Raw genomic sequence first — 13,796 nt, forward strand, 5'->3', positions numbered from 1 at the left:
ACCTGATTTCTTTCTTCTGCCATGCAGATTGTATCCAGGGGAACTATTTTATGAGGGATGGGTTGAAATAGCTTTATTCTCCGCATATCATGCTGAAAATGTTGCTATTGTACATCATTTGGCAAAGCCCAATTTGGAAAGATAATGTGTGTAAGAATCTGGTTGAAAAATAAAAAGTGCACGAACATGACGATGTATCACTGTGGTTGATGCTCTGGTGCAGTACCAAGTCTATGGGCAGTTGAATGGTCTGTAAATAGATGCAATGTAGTATTCAGACATGGGAACTAGCATTTTATAAGAAGGAAACATATATTTTTGTTAGCTGAAATCCAGAAGTTGGTACAATGTGGACATTTTTAATGTGAAAAATTAGGTGGCAGATGATTTGAACAGCTGTTTCGTCAGGCTCAGACTCTGCTAACCTCTACAAGAAGTTGCCCAGTACTATTCCTGAATGCTTTGTATTGTGAGTTGTTCACTGTTTTCTGTTCCTATTTTGATACTGGTGAAGTGATTAATACTGGTAAATCACGGATTACAATTATGACCCTTACAACACCAAAAGAGGTCAATGATCCCTGTGTCAGGGTGTCAGTTCTGCTCTCTCAGAACATGGATGTAGGCTGCTGTCCTGCGAGAGGGAGGTGCGGCTTTTTTCCCCATCATTGCCACTATCCTCTCTTTCGGCCAAAATTCTAGTTGGTTTATGCTTGCCATGGTGTGCCACTATATAATGTCACTTTTTTGACAGCAATGACATTCTTCCTGTAACATTCAAGTAGAGCTGCTTTTGGTTCTAGTTCTGTATTAAGTGTGTTGCCAGTTCTATCTGCAGCATTGTCAAGCCTGATTTGCATGCATGTGAATGTCCACAAAAGATTGAAATTAATATTCTCCAGATTTTGTAGTAATTGAATTGGGTGAAAAAATACAAATAATGTCCAGAAACACCTTAAATTGGAGATGCATTCAATTCACCAACAGGAAAGTGCTGCTGCTTTACAAAAGAACAAACATTTGTTGAAAGCTTAAATAAAGCCAGACAAAAAGAAAAGGCTGTTTAAGTTTTTTCGAAAGCAAACAATCCAGTTGAAAAGTTTCCAGGCAGCACTTACTTAATAATCAGCTTCAAAGAACTAAGGCTTTGTCTGACATAACTCATGTGATGTGAAAACCTTTTAAATTTGTGAGTCAAACCATTTACAAACAAACAAAAAATAGATACAAATTTCGACAAAAATAGATGAAAATTTTGCAAAAAATAGATGCAAATTTTGCCAACAATAGATTCCACATTTTCTGGTCCCTAACAATTAAATATCTCATCTTAAACACTAGTATTTCAGTGTGGCCCATGTGAAGGACTTGTGTAAAACTAACTGCTAACTGCAAGTTCTCTCAAACAGTATCTAACTGCCCATACCTTTCCTGAAAGGCATGCTTTCTTAACAGATGCCGTACTTCCCCTCAGTATGGGTGCTGCGTAATGTACTTCAAAGAACATAAAATAATTGGATAGATAAAAAAAAAACAAAAAAAAACCTACTTACCAAGTGGCGGCAGGAGAACACACACAAAAAAGGTAACATATATCCAAGATTTTGGAGCCAGTGGCTCCTTCTTCTGGCTGAAGGGATGAAGGGGAAGAAAGAGAGTGAAGGAAAAGGATTGGTGAGGTTTTGGAAAAGGGGTAGCGTTTGGAAAAGTCACTCAGAACCCCGGGTCAGGGCAGACTTACCAGATGGGATAAGGAGAAGAACTGATTGTTGGCAACTGCACCAGACACTATCTGTAGACTTGAGAGCTTAAAGGCGGAATATAGGGTAATATGCAAGACAGAGATGACTGCTAAAACTTCATGCACAAGTTAAAAAGAGTGAAAAGACAAGTGTGTTGTATGTGATAAGAGGTGGGAAGGGGTCTATTACTTGGTAATACACCACTAGTCACTCAGTATTATCCTGGTCTTGAATGTATTAATCAGCCATTTCTACAAGGTAAAGACTTACTAAAATCATGCCCTGAAATGAGGTCCATTCTGTCTGAGATTTTGCCCACTACATCTAAAATAGCTTTTTGTCACCTTCCCAATCTCCGCAATATGCTTGTCAGACCCTATCCTCCTCCTGCACCCATCTCCCTACCATACTGCTTCTGTCCCTGTACTGTTCGCACTGCAAGACTTGACCTATGCACTCTCCTACCACTACCTATACCAGCCCTGTAACTGGCAAAACATGTAGTATCAAAGGGAGAGCCACCTATGAAACGACATTTGTCTTATACCGAGTGTTATCAGAGTGTATACACTCTGGAACAACTGGGAAATATGGGAAAAACTTGGGACTTTTTCATCCAGGAGCTAACCAGTAAAAACCAGGAATTTTTCATTGTTTTAGTCTTCAGTTAAATTTTTGCAATTTTGATTGGTAAGAACTGATAAACAGCAAAATGCGTCAAAGGCTTCGGGACAAAGACTATGGAAAACTTCATAACAATAAACTGCTGCTAATGAGCGTGACATCACAACTGTTTACATTAAGTTCATTTGAGCAGTTGCCATGCACAGTTGAGTTTCGTATTGGCAGTACCTTTTCCTGCTTCAGGTTACTTGAAGTGTAGCTGTTAGCAGTATCAGCAGTAGTAACAAGCAGCTAGATGCTACATGGAAAAAATTTTCTGGCACACACAAGCTGTAGTATTTGCACATGCGCAGAGCAGTCTGGGTTGTAGTGGGGATGGGGGTAGTTTCTGCGTGAGCCATTTTCCCGTTTAGTGATTTTCGCTGTTTCCTCCTAGTTTACAGTTCTCATGTCAAATTAAAAGAAAACGGATTTCTGTGGCTGAGAGCTGTCAAGTGAATTAAAATACATTCATTGAATTAAGGAGGGCTAAAATATGTTATTAGTTTCAGTTTTCTGATTTTGTTTTATTCCCACAGTTTTGGTAGTCAAGCATTAATTGCCTTGCAGAACAATGAAGTTATTTTTATCAGTTTGCTAAATAAAGGTGGCTTTTATTAATCTTTTCCGCAGAGGCAGTCAGTTTATTAGAAACGAAATGTTTCATTCCACATTATTTGCTAGTTTCAACAGTTCACTGAATTTGAAATCCACATTTTCATGTTCTGTCACATACAGCATTATGCCATAATAAAGAACCAAACATAATACAGTACTGGTACTCCAAGAAAATTTGCATCCTGAAAACAGCACTGAAAGGCTTTATATCAGGTTGGGCCTACCTCATTGTCAATCTGGGCATATGAATGTGCACTTTAAGCTGAATTATGCATTTTAGTATGGTTTACGAAATTTTGATGCTCCAGCATCCTCTAATGTTCTATTTCTTTTATGATGTCATATCTCATAATAATATATGAACAAACAGGCTATGTCACCTACAATGAATTTCTTAAATCACAGAGCATTCAACTCTAATTTAAAATGTGATACATTGAGGACTAGCCACTGAGAAGAATTTGGAGCCCAGAAGACCAGTCTTTAATGTTATTATTTAGAATCTTACTGGCACTTTCGTGTGATCTATCGTATAGTGTAACACATGCATAAAGACCAATATTACATGTGAAAGCTTAGCTTTTCTTGTAGGTACACTATATACATTAATTTAAACCATTAACTTTTCCTGTTTGTGTGTTGATGCTACTTAATAGTCATGTTGCTATTTGCTGACTCCATCAAGTGTCCTATGCTCTGAATATCTGCTGTCATTGGCTGGTGAGATCATGTGACATGAGCTATGATTGGCTTACAAAAGTGCATTTCAGTCTCGATTTCAATCCTTCAGAAACTAATGTGCTGTGTTTGGTGGAATTCGAATGTATACTTTTGTAATACAAATACAAAAATATGCAGTGTAAATGTTGCTGGACATAAAAGATCTTTCCAAAACTTTGTTGTGTTTTTTCGTTCTCTGAAGTGCCGGAAAGTTCTACGCTGATGTATAAAATCTTTACCATTCAAAAGATTGATATTTTTACAGCTTCAAGGGAAAGTATGCTGTTACTTATCATGGAAAAAGTGAACTTTTCACCATTGAAGAAGCATATTTTCACATAGGAAAAAGTGTTTTTTTTAGCCAGGAAATCTGGTAAAAAACCGGGAATTTTGTTTTTCTTGTCCACATATACACCCTGGTAATGTAAATACTGTTCGGCCATCTTGGGATGACTATGACCAAGTTATCATTTACAATGATTGGCCATAGGCTGGCAACACACAATATCTTGTTGCAGAATATGCACTACAACATGACAGTCGTGGCCTTGGTGCCTGTTTCATCACACGTGCCATCTGGATTCTTCCGTTCAAGTTGATGGTTGATTCCTTTACTCAGTTTTCTTTATTACAGAGGACAGTCGACCCTCTGACCGAACATGCCCAGCTACAGTGTCCGCCAATAAATAGAGCTTTGTGTAAATATTAGCTGTATTTAATCAAAACACTAGAAGTGACACATCAAGTGAAAGTTACTTTCATTCTTAAGTTTTGTGTAACACACAGCATCGCATCGTGACTATGTAGGAATCTGCTGTCAGTTCACTCTTTTTTAGAAATATTTACTCAACCGCGATTTTGTTAGTTAAATAAATTTTCCTTAGAAAAGAATATGAATTACTATTTTCCTCTGTTGTTTCATCCACATTTACAACCACACTTGGTGGTCCTTGGATGAAACATCCATCAATGTGTAACACACAAGGCACTCCATTGTTCCACTTTGAACTATTTTGTCTACGTCTTATGACAAATGATATGCCACATTGTATATTACAAGTGCATGAGCATGGAATAACATGCATTGAAACATTGGAGTACATTACCAAAAATGATGGTAGTTCATTATTCATATCCCGTGAGCCCCTGTTTACCAAATCCTTCACCAAATCCCTGCTGTCTCTCATAGTCTCTCTCCCAGAACTTTGAGAACTTCAGTTCACATTTTGCTTTCTTCTCTTTTGCATTTATTTCTTTACATTTTCCCATATTTCCTTTTTGTGGTAATTTTTACTTCTGATTGTAGTTAATGTAATACTGTCATCTATTGCTGTTATTAGTTATGTGAATAATATATGTGCTTATGGTATTAATGTGGCAAGTATAATTATTATAAATAACCATTGTTTACAGGTTATCGTGAAGCCCAGTGCAGTTGGATTGAAGTTCAAGAAGAGATAAGACAGCGAAGCACTGGCATACAGCCTCGTTTGGCTCTTTTCCTAGTTATTTTTTCACCCAAGAGGGGCAGTATTGAAATTTGGGCAATGGAGCAAGGTCCAAAGGTTGCCACATTCAAAGTCAGTGCACATGGACGGTAAATTCACTGTTTATATTCCTACATATTCTTGTCACAATGCTCAATAGTTTATAACACCTTATACTTCATTTCTAGTGCTAACGAGATGAAGTGTGAATGTTCAATGTTACTTAGAGCTGAAACAATTTTCATCCTAATCAGCCATTTTAATTTTTTCCAAAATGACTTCTAGAGAATGGCAGAAAGTCTGCCTAGTACAGCCAAAAGAACTCGGCCCACATGCCTTTTTTGTGTAAGTACTTGAGCTTTGAAGATCTTCAATTTGGGACATGAAACTGAAAGGGGGGGGGGGGGGGGGGAAGGTAAAAATGATAATGATGAACAAGTAAAAACCAACAATTTCTTCTCCTTGAATTAAGAACTTTAATTACTCAAACATTGTCTTGGAAGACCCTACAGGAATGATATGTGGGGAGCTGTATTATATTTCTCGATTCTTCACTTAATAATAATAATAATAATAATAATAATAATAAATGGAAGTGTGGTTTGCTCATGCTTGCTACTATGAATCTGCAACCCATGCTCACAGATCTGTGAGGATTACAAGGTATAGTAGCACTCCATCCTCCATCCATGAAGACAATTTAGATTTGAAATTGGAAGGGTTGGATTTGAAGATAAGGGTATCAAAATAGGTCAGTGCCCTAACTGACTTGTTACGGGAGGTCAGAGAGCAGATGTGAGTCGAGTACTTGAACTGCCAGAGACTGGTCAGAATGTTTCTTCTAGAATGCTGTAGCATGTTCCAGAATGTTATAGAATCTTTCAGAAGTTTCAAGAGCATGTTCAGGTTGTGGCTAAGGAAGAAAGGGAACTTACATTTGATTTCCATCTGGCGTGTGAGCACTCGCGGTGAAATGATGCTGTCAAATGTCATTATGTAATGCAGGGGAAGCACAAACAGTGCACTGTCTTCAGAGAAGACATGATCGCTTATTTATATGGTGCAGTGCTTCAAGTGGAGGGAACTTTTTTTTTTATCAATGAAAAGTAGCATGATGGCTGGGTTACGAACCTCAAAGGGAAGGTCAAACACATGAACATCAGTTTACAACATGTCAGTGCAGGTTACCTGTATGTTTATGGTATACAGTGGTGCCATGAGATGCTCAGTGTGCTTCGAAACTCTGAATACAAAGAAAAAATTCAGTTTACAATGGCATTACAATGTCTTCCATGCAAAGGATTGTGGGTACTTTGGAAAGAGAATCTGAGTAATTTTCCCAAACATTTTCACTATGAAAATATATTTTTGTATTCAGGAGGAATGCTCAACAGGCAAATTTGCAGTTTGAGTAAGTTACTTTAATACTTTTCATATTGGCAAAACATTGCACAGTTTCATTGAAGGAGAGTTTATAAAGACTTCTTTAGTGTTCACAGCTGAAAATATTACTCCTGAAATACTTGAAAAGTTTCAGGCAATTAGTCTCTTTCGTTCAACTGTTTGATTCATAATTCAAGAAATAGCTAATAATGCTTCAGATTTGGTAATGGCTCTTGCAGAAAAGGTATTGCATTTTCTTTGGTGCTGGATGAGCCTACAGACATTTCTGATTCTGCTCAGTTGGCAGTTTACATTCAGAGACTAGATTGTAGCCCATGGTCACAGAACAACAATTGGACACGATTCCAATGGAAGACACAACAACAAGGGCTGATATTCTCAAATGTTCACAAGTGAATGTTGATAGTATGTTTCTGTAGTGAAAGAATCTCGCTTCTGTAGCTATAGGTGGTACATACAATGTTTCGCTGAAATATCAGTTTCATAGTGCTTCTACAAGAAGTGCTGAAATCATTATCTATTCCACATGAGATTTTTGCAATACATTGTGTTCTCCACCAAGATATTCATGTGTAAAGAATATGAACATGAAGAAAATAATGAGTGTGGTGACTTGTACAACAGATTTCATTTCCCAGAACATTATCATTTTGAAGTCTTTTTGGAAGGTCTCTAAAGCATTTATGGTGATGTACCATACCACAGTGAAATATGCTGGCTGAAAGTGGAGGTAAAGTCCTTGACAGATTTTTTTGAACTTTGTAGTGAAATCAATATATTTACCGATGTGAGTCGCACGCAGGCCTTGTGCAGAATTGAAAGTTGGGTAGCACATCTGGCCTTCCACTGTGATATTATGCACCATAGGAATACTTTGTATTTAGCATTGTTGTTGTTGTGGTCTTCAGGCCTGAGACTGGTTTAATGCAGCTCTCCATGCTACTCTATCCTGTGCAAGCTTCTTCATCTCCCAGTATTTAGTGCAGCCTACATCCTTCTGAATCTGCTTAGTGTATTCATCTCTTGGTCGCCCTCTACGATTTTTACCCTCCACGCTACCTTCCAATACTAAATTTGTGATCCCTTGATGCCTCACAACATGTCCTACCAACTGATCTCTTCTTCTAGTCAAGTTGTGCCACAAACTCCTCTTCTCCCCAATCCTACTCAGTACCTCCTCATTAGTTATGTCATCTATCCATCTAATCTTCAGCATTCTTCTGTAGCACCACATTTCGAAAGCTTCTATTCTCTTCTTGTCCAAACTATTTATCGTCCATGTTTCACTTCCATACATGGCTAAACTCCATACAAATACTTTCAGAAACAACTTCCTGACACTTAAATCTATACTCGATGTTAACAAATTTCTCTTCTTCAGAAATGCTTTCCTTGCCGTTGCCAGTCTACATTTTATATGCTCTCTACTTCGACCATCATCAGTTATTTTGCTCCCCAAATAGAAAAACTCTTTTACTACTTTAAGTGTCTCATTTCCTAATCTAATTCCCTCAGCATCACCCGACTTAATTCGACTACATTCCATTATCCTCGTTTTGCTTTTGTTGATGTTCATCTTATATCCTGTCCATTCCGTTCAACTGCTCTTCCAAGTCATTTGCTGTCTCTGACAGAATTACAATGTCATCGGCGAACCTCAAAGTTTTTATTTCTTCTCCATGGATTTTAATACCTACTCCGAATTTTTCTTTTGTTTCTTTTACTGCTTGCTCAATATACAGATTGAATAACATCGGGGAGAGGCTACAACCCTGTCTCACTCCCTTCCCAACCACTGCTTCCCTTTCATGTCCCTCAACTCTTATAACTGCCATCTGGTTTCTGTACAAATTGCAAATAGCCTTTCGCTCCCTGTATTTTACCCCTGCCACCTTCAGAATATGAAAGAGAGTATTTCAGGCAACATTGTCAAAAGCTTTCTCTAAGTCTACAAATGCTAGAAATGTAGGTTTGCCTTTTCTTAGTCTAGCTTCTAAAATAAATCGTAGGGTCAGTATTGCCTCACGTGTTCCCCATATTTCTGCGGAATCCAAACTGATCTTCCCCGAGGTCAGCTTCTACCAGTTTTTCCATTCGTCTGCAAAGAATTCGCTTTAGTATTTTGCAGCTGTTTCTTATTAAACTGATAGTTCGGTAATTTTTCACATCTGTCAACACCTGCTTTCTTTGGGATTGGAATTATTATATTCTTCTTGAAGTCTGAGGGTATTTCGCCTGTCTCATACATTTTGCTCACCAGATGGTAGAGTTTTGTCAGGACTGGCTCTCCCATGGCTGTCAGTAGTTCTAATGAAATGTTGTCTACTCCCGGGGCCTTGTTTCGACTTAGGTCTTTGAGTGCTCTGTCAAACTCTTCACGCAGTATCATATCTCCCATTTCATCTTCATCTACATCCTCTTCCATTTCTATAACATTGCCCTCAAGTACATCGCCCTTGTATAGACCCTGAATTTAGCATTACAGTGTAAAAATAAGTTAATTTCAGAGATGACTGCATTCAGGGCTTTAAGCGGAAACATTCTTTGTGGAATAGACAACTAGGAAATGGGATCACTGTGTGCTTCTCCAAGTTGTCATCTTTAACAGTGGTAGCAAAGCAGAATTTCGAACAATATCAAAATACTCATTATCTTCTCCACAAATCTGAGGTTCATTACCAGGATTTTGAAAAGTTAAAAGAACAATTCAATGTCTTTTTCACTTCCATTTTCAGTTGGAACTTATGGATCTACAGTGTTACAGGCAGCTGCATGATAAATTTCGTAACTAAATTAGCCTCACAGACTTCTATAAGAATTTTCGTCGACATATATTTCCATGACTTTACAAGCCTGCAGCTAAAGTTTTGTTGATGTTTGAATCTACATACTTGTGCAAGCAACATTATCCAACAATAAAGAGAGTGAAATCCTCCCACATAGTCTGGCCGGCAGACTTTGACTTAAGTGCTTGTCTTGGTGTTGTGTACATGGTTCCACGTAGTCAGCGCGTACACAACTGTCCCACTAGAGCGCGCCCCGCTAAGCACAACAGCGCAGGCGCAGCACTCATCCGTCTCCGCACTACGAGATGGCGTGTCTTAGAGACAGACCAAATTCTGCTTCCGCCGATCCGCGTATTAATATGTAACGCAGCCAATGAGATTGCTGCTAACGTAGAACCTTTTCTCCTCGCGGCTCAGACTTGTGCAGTGATACATTAATGCGCGAGGTATTATAACGAGTGTACAGACCTCCGGTTAGTCAGTCTGCATTAGTCTGCATCAGTCTATAGTCAAGTTTCAGTCTGTGCCTAATAAGATTATCATATTCCTGTACATTGCCATGAAGATAAATGTAAAGACACTTTGTCAAGTATCAGAGATATGTGAGAATAAGATGAACTTACCAAGACCAAAGGAACTTCAGATTTTCAATTGTAAACAGCATCCAGAATTAAGTTCCGTAATGTCTATCCTTTTTTTTATTTTAATAAATGTGTGTGAAAATCAATCAAGTTCTGTTTAAAATTGGTCACCGTCAGTCTGCTACTTTAAGCGTGCAAGTGGCATTTCTATCGTCTGACCTAACGGCAGAAGATAAACATGCCACAATAAGACCACGAGACATATTGCTGACACTCGCCTACTTCGTTAGAGCGACAAGTCAAATAATCTGATGGTGTGTGTACCGAAGGTCTTACAGTACACACACCACACTTGCATTAGCAGTGCTCAGAAAGTGATACCAAACTTTGATGATTTATTGAAAAGAAAAATAAGTAATTTTCATCAACATCTTCTATTTTTATGTTTAACATTCAAATAATATGGTAATGAAATACACGTTTATCAATTTAAATTTTATTGTAAAACTCCTTTCATTGGATGCATTTGTCATAAGAAATGTCACGTTTTGTAGTTTTGTACTTAGCGGCACCATGTCCTCTCTCCTCTTTCTTTCTTCCCCCCACCCCCACCCTCTCTCTCTCTCTCTCTCTCTCTCTCTCTCTCTCTCTCTCTCTCTTACTCTCACTCTCTCTCTCTCTCTCTCTCTCTCTCTCTCTCTCTCTCTCTCTCTCTCCTCCCTCTCCAGTCTTCTGACTGGTTCGATGCGGCCCGTCATGAATTCCTCTTCTGTGCTAAACTCTTCATCTCAGAGTAGCACTTGCAACCTATGTCCTCAATTATTTGCTGGATGTATTCCAATCTGTGTCTTCCTCTACAGTTTTTGCCCTCTGCAGCTTCCTCTAGTACCATGGAAGTCATTCCCTCATGTCTTAACAGATGTCCTATCATCGTGTCCCTTCTCCTTATCTGTGCTTTCCACATATTCCTTTCCTTTCCGATTTTGCGCAGAACCTTCTTGTTCCTTACCTTACCAGTCCACCTAATTTTCAACATTCATCTGTAGAACCTAATCATAAATGCTTCGATTCTCTTCTGTTCCGTTTTTCAGTCTATGTTTCACTACCATACAATGCTGTATTCCAGACGTACATTCTCAGAAATTTCTTTCTCAAATTAAGGCTGATATTTGATAATAGTAGACTTGGCCAGGAATGCCCTTTTTGGCATTGCTAGTCTGCTTTTGAATGTCCTCGTTCCTCCATCCATCGTTGGTTATTTTACTGCCAGGTAGCAGAATTCCTTAACTTTGTCTACTTCATTACCATCAATCCTGATGCTAAGTTTCTCGCTGTTCTCATTTCTACTACTTCTCATTACCTTTGTCTTTCTTCAGTTTACTCTCAGTCCATACTATGTACTCAGTAGACTGTTCATTCCATTCAGCAGATCATGTAGTTGTTCTTCACTTTCACTCAGGATAGCAAGGTCATCAGTGAATCGTGTCATTGATATCCTTTCTCCTTGAATTTTAATTCCACTCCTGAACCTCTCTTTTATTTCCATCATCACTTCCTTGATGTACACATTGAACAGGAAGGGCGAAAGGCTACATCCTTGTCTTATACCCTTTTCAGTAAGAGCACTTCGTTCTTCATTGTCCACACTTATTTTCTCCTCTTGGCTGTTGTACATATTGTATTTGAGCCATCTCTCCCTATAGCTTACCCCTGCTTTTTTCAGAATTTCGAACATCTTGCACCATTTTACATTGTCGAATGCTTTTTCCAGGTCAATAAATCCTATGAATGTGTCTTGATTTTTCTTTAGTCCTGCTTCCATAATTAACCACAATGTCAGAATTGCCATTCTTGTGCCTTTACCTTCCCTAAAGCCAAACTGATTGTCATCTAACGCACCCTTAATTTTCTTTCCCATTCTTCTGTATATTATTCGTGGAAGCAACTTGGATGCATGAGCCGTTAAGCTGATTGTGCGATAATTCTCGCGCTTGTAAGTTTTTGCCATCTTCAGAATTGTGTGGATGATGCTTTTCTAAAAGTCAGACGGTATGTCGCCAGACTCATACATTCTACACACCAACGTGAATATTCCTTTTGTCGCTACTTTCCCCAATGATTTTAAAAATCCTGATGGAATGTTATTGATCCCTTCTGCCTTATTTGATCTTAAGTCCTCCAAAGCTCTTTTAAATTCTGATTCTAATACTGGATCCTCTTTCTCTTCTAAATCGACTCCTGTTTCTTCTACTATCACATCAGACAAATCTTCCTCCTCATAGAGGCTTTCAATGTATTCTTTCCCCCTACCCGCTCTCTCCTCTGCATTTAACACTGGAATTCCCGTTGCACTCTTAATGTTATCACCCTTGCTTTTAATGTCACCGAAGGTAGTTTTGACTTTCCTGTATGCTGAGTCTGTCCTTCCAATAATCATTTCTCTTTCGATGTCTTTACATTTTTCCTGCAGCCATTTCATCTTAGCTTCCCTGCTGTGATGTCCCCTCTCCCCTTTTTGTTGTCACTGTTGATGTTGAGCCGCTACTGCTACAGCTCGGTCGGTAAAGTAGAGGCACGACGCGCAGTGATGGTTGTCCCTGTCAGATAACGTGGAACAGCACCTGAAAATCTCTAAAGAAAATTGTTCCTCGCGCAATGTATGAAAGTCCGTTTGCGAGTCCACACAGTCTTCTCAGCGATTCCAACTGCTGAATTTAATTGTCTGTTATGGTTTTGTGAAGATTTGCTATGCACGGTTAGTTATTGCAATATTCATTCATCACCGGCATCGTTACACACCACTGTAGCGAGGAAAAATTCATTTGCGGTTCAGTATCAGTAGTTGTTGTTATGTTGCTAGACAGAATTGTTCACTACGCACAACGCAAATCCAGAGATAATCTGTAATGCTATCTTTCTTTCGTGCATCGCGATATTATTTCGGCAAAACACTCCTTTCAGTACTCACTGTTCATTAAGTCACTCTTTCAATTAGAATGTTCATAGTTAATTAATTTTGATTATCAACTATCACACAGTTCAATTAATGATAGAGCCAACACGTGAGATTTCCATTACTGATTAACAATTTTATTTTCCTTCTTAGCAATTAGTTTATAATCATCACACCACATGCACACCGATGGATCAGATCAATTACGATTCTTTTCAATTTGGTGATCGTGACAATTACAACAACTTTTACAATCGGTGTATTTGTATTATCTTCATGTGTTCGTATTAATGTTTCCTACTCCAGGCTAATCAGGTATTGCAATCTTTGATGCTATGTCCATTCTTCATTGTAAGTGTTCACTTTGATGAAGGTTGAGTCCAACAATAATATCTCCAATATTTAAAGTTCATTAACTCGTCGTACACTATCAGAATATCACTTCAGTTCAAGTTCTCAAGTCAGAATAACTGAGAACAAAGTCCGCGCGTCTCTATCACACAATATTACTTTTTTTAAAAATAGAAACACTCTCATAGCATTCCGTTTCAAGTACTATAACAAACGGTGCTCTCTCTCGACTTGATAGCAAACAAGCTAGCAAGCGACTAACTTTTCCATGATCGAGCATTGTAGAGGCATTGAATTTCCTTTTCACCGCATTTACAACTCTCTTTCACAATAAATGTTGTCTCTGACCGACATACTACTTTGGACTTAACTTTCGTCGTACTGATTGGCAGTTATTACTGAGATGTTTGATAGCTAATTAAAAATAACCTTTCTTTCTTTCTTTCTACCTTTATATCATGACATACTCAGTAATTATTGAAATTGGTGTT

General features: G+C 38.4%; 1 protein-coding gene across 2 annotated transcripts in view; it reads left to right on the forward strand.

Moving 5' to 3' along the window:
- Positions 1–13,796, forward strand: part of LOC126195001 (rab3 GTPase-activating protein non-catalytic subunit) — a 190,180-nt gene that overhangs the window by 45,746 nt on the left and 130,638 nt on the right. For both annotated transcript variants that reach the window (XM_049933421.1, XM_049933422.1), the window contains exon 9: positions 5,157–5,340. In XM_049933421.1, the coding sequence (XP_049789378.1) occupies positions 5,157–5,340 (184 nt within the window). The remainder of the gene's footprint in view (positions 1–5,156; positions 5,341–13,796) is intronic.

The sequence above is a fragment of the Schistocerca nitens genome, chromosome 7, assembly GCF_023898315.1.
Source record: "Schistocerca nitens isolate TAMUIC-IGC-003100 chromosome 7, iqSchNite1.1, whole genome shotgun sequence".
In the NCBI taxonomy this organism is placed as follows: domain Eukaryota; kingdom Metazoa; phylum Arthropoda; class Insecta; order Orthoptera; family Acrididae; genus Schistocerca; species Schistocerca nitens.